This window comes from Anguilla rostrata, chromosome 17 (assembly GCF_018555375.3).
Source record: "Anguilla rostrata isolate EN2019 chromosome 17, ASM1855537v3, whole genome shotgun sequence".
In the NCBI taxonomy this organism is placed as follows: Eukaryota; Metazoa; Chordata; class Actinopteri; order Anguilliformes; family Anguillidae; genus Anguilla; species Anguilla rostrata.
Window position 1 is genome coordinate 19,356,083 of NC_057949.1, and position 13,350 is coordinate 19,369,432.

Below are 13,350 nucleotides of genomic sequence, written 5' to 3' on the forward strand. Positions count from 1 at the left end.
TACGACATATTTGTCAGGAAACGGCAGAAGGTCGACCTTAACGTGACAGAATCACGTGAGATTCTCTTGAGCGCGTTAGATACCAAATAGATAAACAATGCATTTTGACAAAAGACTATACATTATAACCTGTTGTACTTAAGAGCACAGGGGCCGTTACAAGTGAGTTTGGACAAAAAGGCTGCCAATATGAAGGTTAAGCATGTCTCAGTTCCAGTATGTCCTTGTGGTGTTTCTGTGTGAATGGGAACGTTGCTGTTGGCTCAGGTGAACAGATTTTATAGGCTATGTGTAGTAGAAGGAAATGTTAACAGCACAATGGGAAACTTCCCTCGTATCGGGGTAGCATGTTGTATTTTTGTTTAGTTGACCCATACTGTATGGCTGTAGGCCTAGTTCACACTTTCAAAGAAAATCTACCAAAAATTCAAACCAGCAAGCCAAACAAGGCAATAACTACAACAAAACGTAAGTGTATAAACATAAAAACTCGAATATAATCTATTACCATGCATTCATCATGCATCTATGATTTATTCACAATTGGACACTGTACCTTACTCTATTTACATATTTTATATTGCTAGTGTATTAAATACAGAATACGTAAATCAACAACACAAAGCGACATTACAATAATTATAACTAGATTTCTCAAATGAAACACTAAGCCAAGCATCTGTCTACTTTTGAATTGAAGTACCGATTATACAGAAGAAAATTGATGAAGATTATATCTATTTCGCGACAGTTTACGGTAAAACATACTGTCTACCATCCTCATAATCTGAAAGTGAAACATTAATTTACAGCTAAGGTATCAACTTCATTTACATAGCTATCAAGGTGACAGCTATGTAATTGTGTTCCGGAACTCCAAGCAAAACTAGTTCGGCAACTCATGGACAGTACAGGTGCTTCCCAAGGTGATCGAGGTATGTTTGTTTTATTTTATTTTTTTTAGCTTTTTAATCTAATAATAACCAATTAATCAAATTTCATTTACAGACCTCAGTTTACAAAACAATCTATTACAATTGGCATGTCAAGCAGGTGTAGAATATTATGAACCGGAAATACGCATGTTTTCAAATAGCTTCAAAGGACATAAGTTCCAGACTTTACTGTCGTCTGTATTCGTTTAGACGTTACGGTTGTTGCATATTCAGTGTCTTCTGAAGCTATCTATATGTCGATTTATTTCGTAGAGAGGAAAACGAATACCATTTCGTTTTTTCTCTTGATGAAACAACTGTATAAAGATATGCATATAGTCATAGTAACTGGTATTTTATGCGAATTTCATCGTACCATCGGTTACCACCAGAGGGTGATACACAGTCAATTGAATTGACAACCGTTTGTTTGAATTGGCGCTTGTTACTCCACTTAAAAAAAAAACAGCTCAAATGTTTGAATCGTTAACAGTAATTAAATAGTAAAGGAACACATGCTCATATTAAAAGTTGTGTTTATGTGATGATCAAGAAGTCTACATCATTGCATTATGAGGAAATGTATTGCCCCTTAGGGTCTGACAAATCACAGGAAGAATATGGATTTGAGGATGATTTTACTTTTGCCCTCATTTTTCCCTCCCAGTGTGAAATATTTCCTTCCTCCATTTATACTAAACCTTCATACACAATGTGCTGGCTTGGCCCTTTAATAACTTGCAAAATGACCAATCTGTGACGGTCTAATAAACAGCTGTTCATATATTACTGCCACAGAACTGTTAGTACCTGTCAGTTACTGTGGGCAGAATCTGTATAGGGGGTTTGTGACCTGACCAAATCAGAACCTCATGAAAAGCCTCACCCATTGTCAATAAAAAACTAAATAAGCTTTTACAGAAGCTGTAAGGCCATTTTCTTCTTGATGGATCACCTTGATGGATCAACCTGCCTCTTCTCCCAGAAGGCTCACCACAGCAGGCCTCTGTGTCGGCGAGACGAAGCAGCGTAGACAGCGGTTACTCCACGGTGGTACCGCAGGCCGAGTCCCAGCACGTTGGGGTGGAGGACATCGTCTGGGACCGCAGCTCAGGAGCAGAGGGAAGTGCGGACGACGAGAGCCAGCCTGTTTGTGCGGACGAGCCTGGGCCCCACCAGGCTGAGCCTGGAGCTCCGGGTCCCACGGAGGGAGGGACTGGGTCTCGGGCAGAATGTGAAGGGGGCCCAGAGGAAGGGGCCAGGGGAGCAGAGGCCCAGACAGGAGGAGATGGACAGGAGCTGTGTTCAGAGCCAGACGGGCACAGAGAATTTCAGATGCCTGGGGGCGGACAGATGGAAGCGGTGTGTGGAGAAACAGCCGCCGAAGCAGAAATCTCAAGGGCAGGTAAGTTCAGGTATGATCAGCTGTCAAATTCAAGATGAGCCGAAAGAGTGACAGAGAGAATTTATCCCCTTTTAGAAAATGACAACGATGCACGGCAGAGTATACCAAGGAGAAGAAATAGCAATGAGTACCATCGTCCAAGACGTAAGTAATCAAACTACACTTACCTAAATTATACAGGGTTTATTTTTTATTATGTTCTACAAAACACTGGAAGGAAATATTGCACTGAGGATGCAGTTGATTTTTAAAATGACTCAGCTTAGCTTTTGAGCTCTAGAGCCACATGGTACACAATGTTCATATAAAGCCAGTATACACTAATTAAGTCTTTTTTTCTGTAGTGACAGGAGAGAATCCATTGCAGAACAGCAAGACAATATAAAAAGCAAAGAAACATGATATGCTGGAGCAGGAAAATCTGAACAACCGATGAACCATGGAAAAGGTGTAGGAAACAGACGGGAAAACAGTTAATGCACATGATTTTCTTTAAGCCTCCTGCAATTCATTATGTTGTTCTCAGAATTTTATGCAGATATTTGTATGAATTTAGAGTCAATGTACTTGGTTTTTAGTACTGGGTATTTTTATTTGATTCTTACCTACAGATATTTACTACAGTACCTTTCTTGAGGATGAAAGCAGTGCTGTTCCTCTTTTCCATGTTTGTCATGCAAAAGTTGAGTTTACACAAATGAATTGGGAAAACCAGGTGCTTTGACTCAATTCAAATTCAGTATTCACAGGTCTTTGACTTTTTAGTTAATTTAGTCTTTTTTTAAATTGAGTTATAATGACTTATCCCTCTTTTAAGTTGAGTCTACTAAATTCATTTAGCGGCATTGCATTTACATTGCATAGTGTGGGACCCTTCACAAGAAATTAGCATTTTCACATGTGAACTGTTTTTTGCATGTGGTTTTTTCACGTGTGAATGAAAATTCCCACGTGGAAAAAAATAGGTCAAATGATGTCATGTGAAATTCAGGTGAACTACAATTTTCACATGTGAAAACAAAACTTGTGACTTGAAATAACATAGGTTAACTTTTTCTGCTGTCATCTACTTATAAAAGTAGGATTATTTTTATAGTTTGCATGTGTACTCTTCACATGTTGGTATTTGAATGAATGTGGTTTTTGAATGTGATTTTATTCATCAAATCCGAATCTACCATTTAATGTATGCAGGTTGAAATTGGTTGAAAGTCTCTATTTGAATTGAAATTATCATAAGAACTACCCTGTCAAGATGAAGAATTGTAAAAAGATGCTCATAATTTTAAATTTCACTATAATTACTTGTGAAATAAAATGGTCTGAAATGGTCTAAAAACCAAAAATGAACCCAATCCTTAAGTAAATTCATTATTGTTAAACTATTAGGGCCTACACATGCAAGATAATGATGAATCACTGTAACCTTGGTTGCATTTTTCACTTTTTTTAATTTATTTGAAGTATGGAATGAAAGTACTTTCCATGCTCATGTTAAGCAATCATTTTCAAATCATGAAGAACAGGAAATTTTGTCACACAGTATTTTGCGGTCAATGTTTGCTTAGAAATGGGAATGATGGCAGTGGCCCTAATCCGAGTCCACAAAAGTAAACATTCCTCAGTATTCCCAGTTATGCATGCTGTGTTGCGGAAGATACTTTGCCCCTATGTGGAAACTGCATTCTTGGTATGTATGTTTGAATATGTTCACTATTACTACCAGTAGGTCTATGTCTAGAATGATGAACTCTTCTTTCTGCCTCAGTGGCAAACACAATGTCAGCACATTTCTTGTCTATGTAGAGTTAAATGACAAAAAGTGTTTTTTTTTTTTCTGTAGTCATATAAATCCATACCGTTTGTCTATACTCAGAGATGTTTACCCTGTCTTATAAACTTACTTGCTGTAGTGCGTGTGTTAAATTAAAAATAAGCATTTTCGTTATACATGTTTCTCCTTATGAACACTAGGGGCCACTATGGGACAGATATTGCTAGTTTTCTTCTAATATGTAATTATATATTAACAGTAGGTTTTTTACAAATCAGTAGTACATTGAAACATAGTACATGGGTTTACCCCCTGTGTATCATTTGCAAAAAAAGGAATCTACTCTAAATAAAAATGATGGCAGATGATGCTTATTCCTTGACGAAAGTGATGTTTTAATTGTGTACTTCAGTTTTCTCTGTGTGCACTCAAAATGACATTAAACCTATCCAAGGTTGTATTTGTTGTTTATTTAATCAAGAATTTTGACTGAAATTGATATCTCTTTTGCAAGAAACCAGGGGTGGCTAGTACAGTAGTTTAGTTAACTTCGTTCTGCAGCATTTAGCAAAATGCAAATACTGACTTTGAAAGACCTATATTTTATTCTCAAATTCAAATACATAGCCTCAGTAAACATTTAAAATTTAAAACTGAACTGTACATGACAGGCACTTTTGTTATTATAATTCCAGGTAGTGCTGATTTGCATTCCTGTTAAAGCCAGCCAGCTTTCTTGCCTAGCCGGTAATCCTAAACCTGCTGTAAGGCTGCTACCTCCAGCTGATAGGGGCGTCTATACTCTGTGTGCACACCTGCAGGTCTGACTCCCAGCCATTTGTGAACATGGCTCAATTCTAAAATTTTAACCAGTCAGTCTGCAAACTGAGTTCATTTGTGGCCAGTCTTTATCATAATATATGTAACAATACACTGTAAAACCCAAGAGTTCATATTATTCTAATTGTTTGAGGGAACTGATTTGAGTAGTGTATTTTAATATTTTCAAGTACTGAATTGTTGAACACAGTTTTACTATTTTCAATTGAGTTATGGCTTTTTTACATTTCCACTAGTCAATTAAATTATTGGCATTCATGTTTTACAGTATATATATAGAAAATAACACTCAACACTGGACACATAAAACGCACTGAAAATGTTACAGCTATCTTGTCAGCAACCTTATTCATTTCCAGAGGGTAGCATTGATAGTTATTAGTTACCCAGCATCAATAGGGTGAATTAATGAGAAAAACGATGTAGCGATATTGTAAAAAAAAAAAAAAAAAAAAACACTTATCGTGTGCATTAACGGCAGTGCAGCTCCTCAGATTGACCTGCTAAAAAATCTGCCTTTGTTGCTTCGTTAAACTTGGGTTCCATCCACTGTGAATGGATTACTGTAATTGGCCTGATTAGGACTCAAGGATAAGTGCTTGCTACTAAACTAGGCTGACATGCCCCCCTAAGTAATCCATGCAAAACACATAGGCTCTAGGTCAGATCGGTCAAAGACAGCAATGTTAAGCATGTCATCTGATGCAAGAGAAGTATCACTCATTTGAAAACTCCAGAAATAGAACTGAAACAGAGACTCTTTTACTGCGCCATCAGGTGTCAGAAAGAACATCACACAAAGGAAAAAGGGGACTTTTGGCGGGGCTAACTAGCAATAACTGGTCCAAACAAATTTACCAGTGTGTCCTGGTTCAAAATCAACCACCAATGATCACAGCTTGTGAACTTGTGGATGTTTCAGGAGGCAGAATATTTTTATTAGAAATTCAGTCTCACAGGACAAAGTTTTGATTGGTCGAGGCAATTTGGTTTTTCAGATTTCCGAATTACTATCAAGACAAAAGCCAGTAGCTATGACAGCTGGACCCAAGCAATCCTGTTTGAACGCAGGTCATCCTGCATCAGGGGTACAATTGTCCCTCTCCATAACACTGTATGCTTAAGTCAGCAGAAACACACATGCACGCACGTGTGCACGCACATACAAACACACACTCTATCGGTGGTGGAATGCACTAGGCAGGAACATGGCTTTCATTGAGCTGCTCAGTTGCTAATTTCTTTCTTGTTCCCTTGAAGTGGAGTGCCACCTTTAAACAAGGTAATCTGGATCCCAGAGTGTGTGTTGAATATTTCTCTGTGGTCTCCAACACTCAAGCTTCCCTTATCCATTTTTAACAAGAATTGATTTGCTGTTTTCATGTTTTTTTTTTGTTTTTTTTTACCATGCAGTTCTGCCGTCTTCCTTCCTCTCAGGATATTTCTGTCTCAGAAGGACCCCTTGTTTTCAAAGCCTTTCACGTTGCCTCTAAGCAGATGAACAAGTGTCGCATGATCACTTCCTTGGGAAGTGAGGGGAAACATAATGTGATTGGTGTGATTTTGTCACACATGACTTCTGTGTGCAGTTCCAGGGAGCTCAGCCCTGACCTGAGATATTTTGGGGTGAAGGAGGGAGCTCTAACTGGCGGGGTTCTAGAATTTCACCTCATGGCTAATTAGCTGCTTTTTGTTCACCAGGTCTGTGACAGTAGACCGTCAGGTGAGCCTAACTGTATCGAGCTGACACTTTCTGATGAAGTCTTTGTGTAAAGATTTACGGGTAGGATTCAGAAAGGTTAAGGCTAAGTTCAAGATTTTACTTCATGTCCCAGAATGACATGAGGCCTTCATCTATCTTTAAAAATGTGTAACTTGTGGTTTTAATGCACTGTCCATGTAAGTGTAAAAGATGTCAAATGTATATATCAACTGTGTTAGGAAAATTAAGTCATTACTGAAAGCTTACTTTATTTAAAGGTCACTCCTAGTCAATTTAAAAATACCTCAACAGCAGATCTTTACCACCAACTGTACTCCAGAGTTCGGCTATGTGTGGGTGTGGAATGTGCCATGTGCGAGAGTCATGTGATTGGAAAACAAGTTCCCCCATGGGGATTAAGACTGCTTTAGATCAGGAGCATGGCCACTGCTGAGAGGCTATTCTGGAGGTCTGACAAATAGGCAATTTGCTTCGTAGTTCTGGATTACAAATGCATGCTGTATATACATAATAGATTTACATAATTTAAGCACCTACATTCAAACAATCTTCCCACATGTTTAAGTAAAAATTAAGTAATTAATTTGCCATGTGTCTCAAAAATCCCATGTTCTAAATTTGTGCTTTTAAAACCATTTGTTAACTCTCCATTTTAAGAGTTTGCCAAACAAGAATGTAAGTGGATGCCAGCAACACTGTCCTGAAAAACTCCCAAAAGGCTTACAATTTTTTCTCAGCTGAAGTATAAGCTCTCCCAGATCAGGAGCAAGTCTTGCTACTACACCGCAAACTGTGGATTTGAAAGGTGGTGCTCGGTGCAAATACCAAGACCAAAGCTGAACAAGACCATCAAGACGTTCCTTGCAAGGAGCGGATGCCGACTTGTTCGTTACTGAAGGGAGAGAGCCTTCCTGAAACCAAAAAATGAGGGCCAGATACGTAATTAGACTCTTGGGAATTTGACCCAGTAACTGTGGGTTTGCTAGGCCTAAATGTGATTGGTTCAGACAAGTCTCTCTGACAACTGAGAGAAGCTCCACCCCATGTGAGTCCATGAACCTGAACTCAGTTCCTGTATCAGGTTATCAGCTGTGCATTTTTTACATTCTGCTCCCATTTTAGGTGCAACTACCCATCTGCAAAAAGATCCAAGTATTTGATTTGTTCCAAAGTTGCAAAGAAAAAATGTTAAGACTAATATATAGCAGCAATTATGCTTTGATACACAAAAATATCAATATAATCAAAAAAAAATGTCTCAAAATGTAAGTGCCTTGGGCATTCAACATATTCTATTCATAAACTGTGGTTACCTGCAAATATTAAAAAATTATATTTCACACACATGCTTAAGAGTTGTGTACATGGGTGTCATTCTTTTGTTGGGGGGATGGGGTGCAGTCTTGCAACTATATCCAACAGCAACACATGCAAACTCAATCACACAAGGTACTTGCTTTTCAGTAGAGCTTTATTAGAAAAAGAGATGAACACATTTACACATGCTTAGGACAGCATTACACACTATATACACACACAGATCAGAGGAAAGTTTTTAAATAAATCTAGACTGCGACTGCGACACAAAGCATCACTGACCGAGGGGAAGTACAAGATGGAATACAAATACACAACCGTTGCCTTACTGGACTGAAGACAAAAGGGAATTTGAGAGGTACCTCTCAGATGCAGAGCAATGTGAACTTGAGACATGCAGATACTATCTTGTGACCAGTGGGATTACACTATATGACACTACTCTAAAAACTGGATAATCATCACGATTTTACAGCTGAAGTATACAACATGCCTACTGGTTTGCGCCTGCTCGTGAGAGTGTGTTCGGGGGAAGGTGGGGGGTGTATGGGACTGAGACCTTTAGACTGATGACTGAACAGCTCCTGTGTCTGTCCCCACCATGACAGGAGCACGCACTGGAGCGCATCATTTCATTTCTGCTAGTGGAGTTCCTCCATTTCCGTTTTTTCGTCTTGGTTTTCAAACATACTGCCTCAGGACGCAGCCTTGTTTTTCCTGCTCTTGGCTTTCCTCACCTCCTCGATGAGGTCCTTCAGGTACTGGATCTCCTTGCTGATGGATTCAGCCTTCTCCGCCAGTTCCTGGTTCCTCTGCTCCAGCTCGGCGCACTCCGTGCCCAGAGCCTCCTGCTCCGCCCTCTTCTTCTGCCGGTAGCGGGTGGCGGCAGTCTTGTTCTGCTCCATCTTCTTCAGCTTCTTCTCCACCACCTTGGGCGCCCTGCCTTCTGCAGCTGACTTCACCCTCCCGGTCAGGGCTGGGGCCTCTTGGGCCGGGCGGGACCTGGAGGGGGCAGAGTATGGCTTGGTCCTGGAGGACCCGGTTGCCTGGGGTGATGTGAGGGTGGGGTTTGGGGAGCTGGGGGCAGTGCTTAATTCGCTGTCGCTCTCTGAGCCGGCAGGCCCTGTGGTGGAGACAGTAGGGATGGGCTCTTCTTTTGGCGCCAGGAGGAGGATGACATTGGAGGGAGTCAGGGAGAGCACGAAGCTGGGGACCTGGACCTTTTCGGCGGCGAGCGTCTTTTTGTTTTCAGAGACGTCCACCTCGCTGCCCAGGTCCAGGGTGAAGGCAGGGGAGAGGGGAGGGAGGAGGGACAGGGACGGGACAGGGGACGGGGGCTCCGACTTGATCTCCAGCTCCCCCTGGGGCTCAGGGACGATGGGAAAGCCGGGCAGGGTGATACCCAGCTCCCCCTGGGTCTCGGGGACAATGGGAATGTCGGACAGGGTGATACCCAGCTCCCCCTGGGTCTCGGGGACAATGGGAATGTCGGACAGGGTGATACCCAGCTCCCCCTGGGGCTCAGTGATGATAGGAAGGCCGGGCAGGGTGATACCCAGCTCCTCCTGGGGGGCGGAGGAGGAGAAGAGGAGGCCGTCAGGGCCGGACAGGGGCTCCATCTCCACGGCAGACTCCAGCGACGCGATTAGTTCATCGGAGGAGCTGGGGGTCTGGTCAGAAGCACAGGAATCCATGAGAGAGTCCAGGTCGAACTCGCTCAGGTCCATCTTCTCCGCCATCCAGTCCATGCCAGAGAAGGCATCCTCTGAATAAACAGAACACCGCGTCAAACCCCCTTTAACATATAGGAATGTGCAACACACCAGCAACACAGAGCCACAAATTAACATACCAGGAGGACCATTAGTACTCCTAACCTACAGCAGTTTGAACCATTAATGTGGATCTGAAACACTTAATTGCACCAACTGGAACCCACCAATTGAAGGCCTCTAATCAGCATGCTGGTGAGTTTCCGCTAAGACCTGAAATGGCTTAAACAGCTACGGATCGGGAAACAGACACCGTGAGTGGGCTCACCATTGCTACTGCCTGCGCTGATGTGGCCATAAGGCAGCTCGTCTGCAGACAGCCAGGGAAGGGGCAGCAGGTCGGCCCCGGCCTTGCAGCCCAGGAGTGGAGGTGGGGAGGCAGGAGGGGAGAGGGAGGAGAGTGGAGAGGAGGGAAAGGCGTCGGCGTATGAGGAGGACGACGAGAGGGGGGAAGGCACCCCCCCAGCTAGGATTTCCTCTTCATCTTCGTCCAGAAGGTGCTCCAGGGGCTCAGCCATCAGAAACGAGGGGGCCCAGAGAAGGGCCTCCACGTCTTCCAGGCCAGGTTTCGCACTCAGGGACACGGCCATCGGTCAGGTGGGGCTGCGATAAGCTACGAAAGAAGCGTGGGCTTCGGGAGCGGAGTAGAGCAAAGGAGTCGAGCGGTTCTTTTATGCTGTCGACTACAGCAGTGCTGAAGGTTGCCACGAGGGACCTGGAGGAAGAGCAAGGTGTATCGGATGAGTCCTCAAGCCAGAAACGTACATGACCAAACGACAGCTACCGCAGCTGCAGCTGAGTGCCAAAGTGTGACCAGTAATTTGTTAAAAAAAAAGTTATAGCTCATAAGCTGTAAAACAAAGTTTTCTGAATATGCCGTTATATATGCATGATTGTGTCAGCAATTCAGTTTGAAAAAGTTTTTCAAAGATTTTATTGAAAGCCAGCCAAGGTTTTAAAACTATACATTCTATCATACAGAAAATGGTTATAACGTTACACCTGTTCATACAAAGAAACTGTCCATCTGTAAAGCTCACTGCACTATTTGCACCGGGAAAAGCCCCGCCCTCCGCCCCATACAACATTTCCATATATGGGCATGGTTCGACCGGGAACTCCGCCTTTCTCTAATCATTAAACCGTCCAAGGGTGTTTCCATAGCAACTGTAATGACGGCAGACTGGGTGTACTGCGAATGTCAGTTAGTGGCTCGGCCCTCCCTCCACCTACTCTGTAAACCAGCCATTAGTGGAGGAGCAGACTTATCCTCACCCATGCCTGAAAGGGCTGGCGCCATTTTAACAACAAAACCAACCGGCTGGCCATTAACACGCCGAGAAACGCCATTTTAAAGAAGCCACGTTGACACCTTTGGATAACAGTACTCGAAGTCGAGGCCGCGCTGGAGAATGTTAACAGAAACAAAGGAAAGACACAGTCATCGAATAAATCCTGATACGTGTATAAGCTTCATTGTTTCTTTATAGTTGAAAAAAGTGGACCGGAACTAAAATTTTTCTACTACTACAGTATACCCACTCCCTTTTGCAGTAAATTATTTGCCACCTAGTTGTTAGTCTTATCTGATATTAACATGAGTTAGGTATTACCAATAATTTTCTTAACTTAAACGTTAACTATATTCGATGAAATAGAGATATACTTACGCCATTTTTGCCAAATATATAGTAGCCAGTGCACTGGACCGTTGCACTGCCTGGTTTGCCGCTGCTGGATTTGCCGCTGCAAGCCGTTATTCTGCCATTTCGCAAGGGGAGCGAAGCCGCTCTGCTGCTTGTAATCAAAATACCTTCAACTCTTCTACACGATCAATGAAATAATGCTGACGTCAGTGACGCGACTGTATTTATAGACCCGCGCTACATCAAAAGGTGTCCTTCCGCTTATTTTACAAACTTTGCTATCACTCCGCCAGTCGTGCACGAATACGTGGTAGGTCGGATAATACTGCCCACTAGCTGTTACATGCTATGGTTGCATTAGTTAATTAATTTTGTTTACAGGAAATGTATATAAATTAGCCGCAGTGCTTAGAACATTAGTATCGGTGCCTATCAAGGTAGTGACGTTTGTAAAGTTAGCGTTAACTGCATGATTATGATTTCCAATACCACTAACTTACACTAGACTGCACAGCCCTCAAGCAAAAAAATGCATGGATCTTATTTTTAAAATATATTTAATAAAACCAACTGCCATTACCCGAATTATCGCTAACCCGTTATTAATTAGCCTTTCTGATTCACAGTCAGAGGACTATTTTTTTCCCGAGAAAGGAACCCGTCCGCCCGTCTGTTGTTCATATTCTTTCCGCTCATTGGTCACCTAGTAGATGAAAGTCATTTACCGACTGTGGAGGACGGGGCATGTGCAGAAAAGAAATATCAGTAAATGAAATAGCGTTTGTCATAAGTACGGGACGTGCGAGAACAATGTTTTAAATTAGGCTATTATTATTATTATTATTATCAGTGGTCGTAGTAGTCGTGATAAATATGTATATATACATTTAAATCCCCCCCCCCCCCCAAGCGAGCTATTGCAGCATGATTCTGGTCTCTGGGTTTTCGTCCGACCGATAGCTCATGATATTTAAATAACTAAATAATTCAATGGCTTAAATCAATCAAAACTAAATTATGTTAACGAGGCGCTGCTGAGGCGAAACCACTAAAACGCTGCGCAAAATTGTTGCAAGATATTCGGTTGGTGCGTCCATCAAAATATAAAATTAGTTAGTCCGCACTAGGTGTTGTGAGTCGAAGGATTGTAAAATCAAAGTAGGCCTAAGGGTTTCAACAAGAAACCTTTACAGCAACGAGTTGCGTTCTTAGGGAAAAGGGAACAAGCTGTGAACACTCAAGGGCTTAACATTCCACTTGGGAGGAAAATTTGGGAATTAGCCTACAGTGTTAAACAAGTAAAATAGCCCACTTCACATTTCCGTGAACGTGTTCCAGTATGTATTTCAAATGTCCTGAATGATAGGACAGGATGTAACGTAGTTTTCACAGTAGGCTTGTTTAGCACATGGTCATTGTGGGTGGAGTGAGCAAATGCTCTAAACTCCCTCAAGAAAACCGGTGTTGCACATAATGGGGCGACAGAGAAATGCAGGTGTGGTATAAACGGTTTAATGCAAATATCCATCGTCCTGCATGGATAAAAAGAAGTATCGCTGCATTGTTGCAGAATATAGGCATTAGAATTTATGTGAATATAGACAACTGTCTCCCCTTTACTTCTTTTGATTTAGTTTTTACATTGAGGAATTCTCACTAAGGCTTGAAAATGAAAAATTTGACATTTCAATTTATGTTAGCTCCAAAACATTTTAAATGTTGACTTCGTAAATAGTGGTTTGGCCACTTTTCATATCTTGGATCTGTCAGATTTTTCCTACTCTTCCTTTGTACACTAGAAGATTATTTATGTTCTAAAACAAAAAACATGAACAATGTTATCATACTCCATGCCATAAAATGAAGCGTATTGCTTAGAAACCGCTTTCCAGGAAAACCAATTTCCTACGTGAAAACACTGAATTGACCCGTAAGTGA

The 13,350-nt window shown here is 41.8% G+C and overlaps 2 protein-coding genes across 3 annotated transcripts; one reads left to right on the top strand and one right to left on the bottom strand.

Annotated features, from left to right (window-relative positions):
* The first annotated feature begins 46 nt into the window (after positions 1-46).
* On the top strand, positions 47-4,572 carry LOC135243356 (uncharacterized). Of its 2 annotated transcripts, none has more exons than XM_064315113.1 (4): positions 47-935; positions 1,924-2,340; positions 2,416-2,484; positions 2,685-4,572. In XM_064315113.1, the coding sequence occupies exons 1-4, from the start codon at positions 902-904 to the stop codon at positions 2,723-2,725; spliced, it is 561 nt and encodes a 186-aa protein (XP_064171183.1). In that variant the 5' UTR covers positions 47-901; the 3' UTR covers positions 2,726-4,572. The 2 variants fall into 2 exon arrangements, with proteins under 2 accessions (XP_064171183.1, XP_064171182.1); XM_064315112.1 differs by having other exon boundaries at positions 48-935; positions 1,921-2,340.
* Positions 4,573-8,130: 3,558 nt separating this feature from the next.
* atf4b (activating transcription factor 4b) lies at positions 8,131-11,621 on the bottom strand. The gene is made up of 3 exons (XM_064314912.1): positions 11,437-11,621; positions 10,035-10,481; positions 8,131-9,759 (listed from the first exon to the last, which is right to left on the bottom strand). The coding sequence occupies exons 2-3, from the start codon at positions 10,354-10,356 to the stop codon at positions 8,690-8,692; spliced, it is 1,392 nt and encodes a 463-aa protein (XP_064170982.1). The 5' UTR covers positions 10,357-10,481; positions 11,437-11,621; the 3' UTR covers positions 8,131-8,689.
* Positions 11,622-13,350: the final 1,729 nt, after the last annotated feature.

What these genes read in the sequence shown, in the direction of transcription:
- LOC135243356 (XM_064315112.1), top strand. Translation starts at nt 902, where the DNA reads ATGGACAGTACAGGTGCTTCCCAAGGTGATCGAG. An exon ending in AGCAGAAATCTCAAGGGCAG is followed by an intron (nt 2,341 to 2,415) that starts GTAAGTTCAGGT and finishes ATCCCCTTTTAG; the next exon opens with AAAATGACAACGATGCACGG. An exon ending in TGAGTACCATCGTCCAAGAC is followed by an intron (nt 2,485 to 2,684) that starts GTAAGTAATCAA and finishes TTTTTTCTGTAG; the next exon opens with TGACAGGAGAGAATCCATTG.
- atf4b (XM_064314912.1), bottom strand. Translation starts at nt 10,356, where the DNA reads ATGGCCGTGTCCCTGAGTGCGAAACCTGGCCTGGAAGACGTGGAGGCC. An exon ending in CAGCGCAGGCAGTAGCAATG is followed by an intron (nt 9,760 to 10,034) that starts GTGAGCCCACTC and finishes CTGTTTATTCAG; the next exon opens with AGGATGCCTTCTCTGGCATG.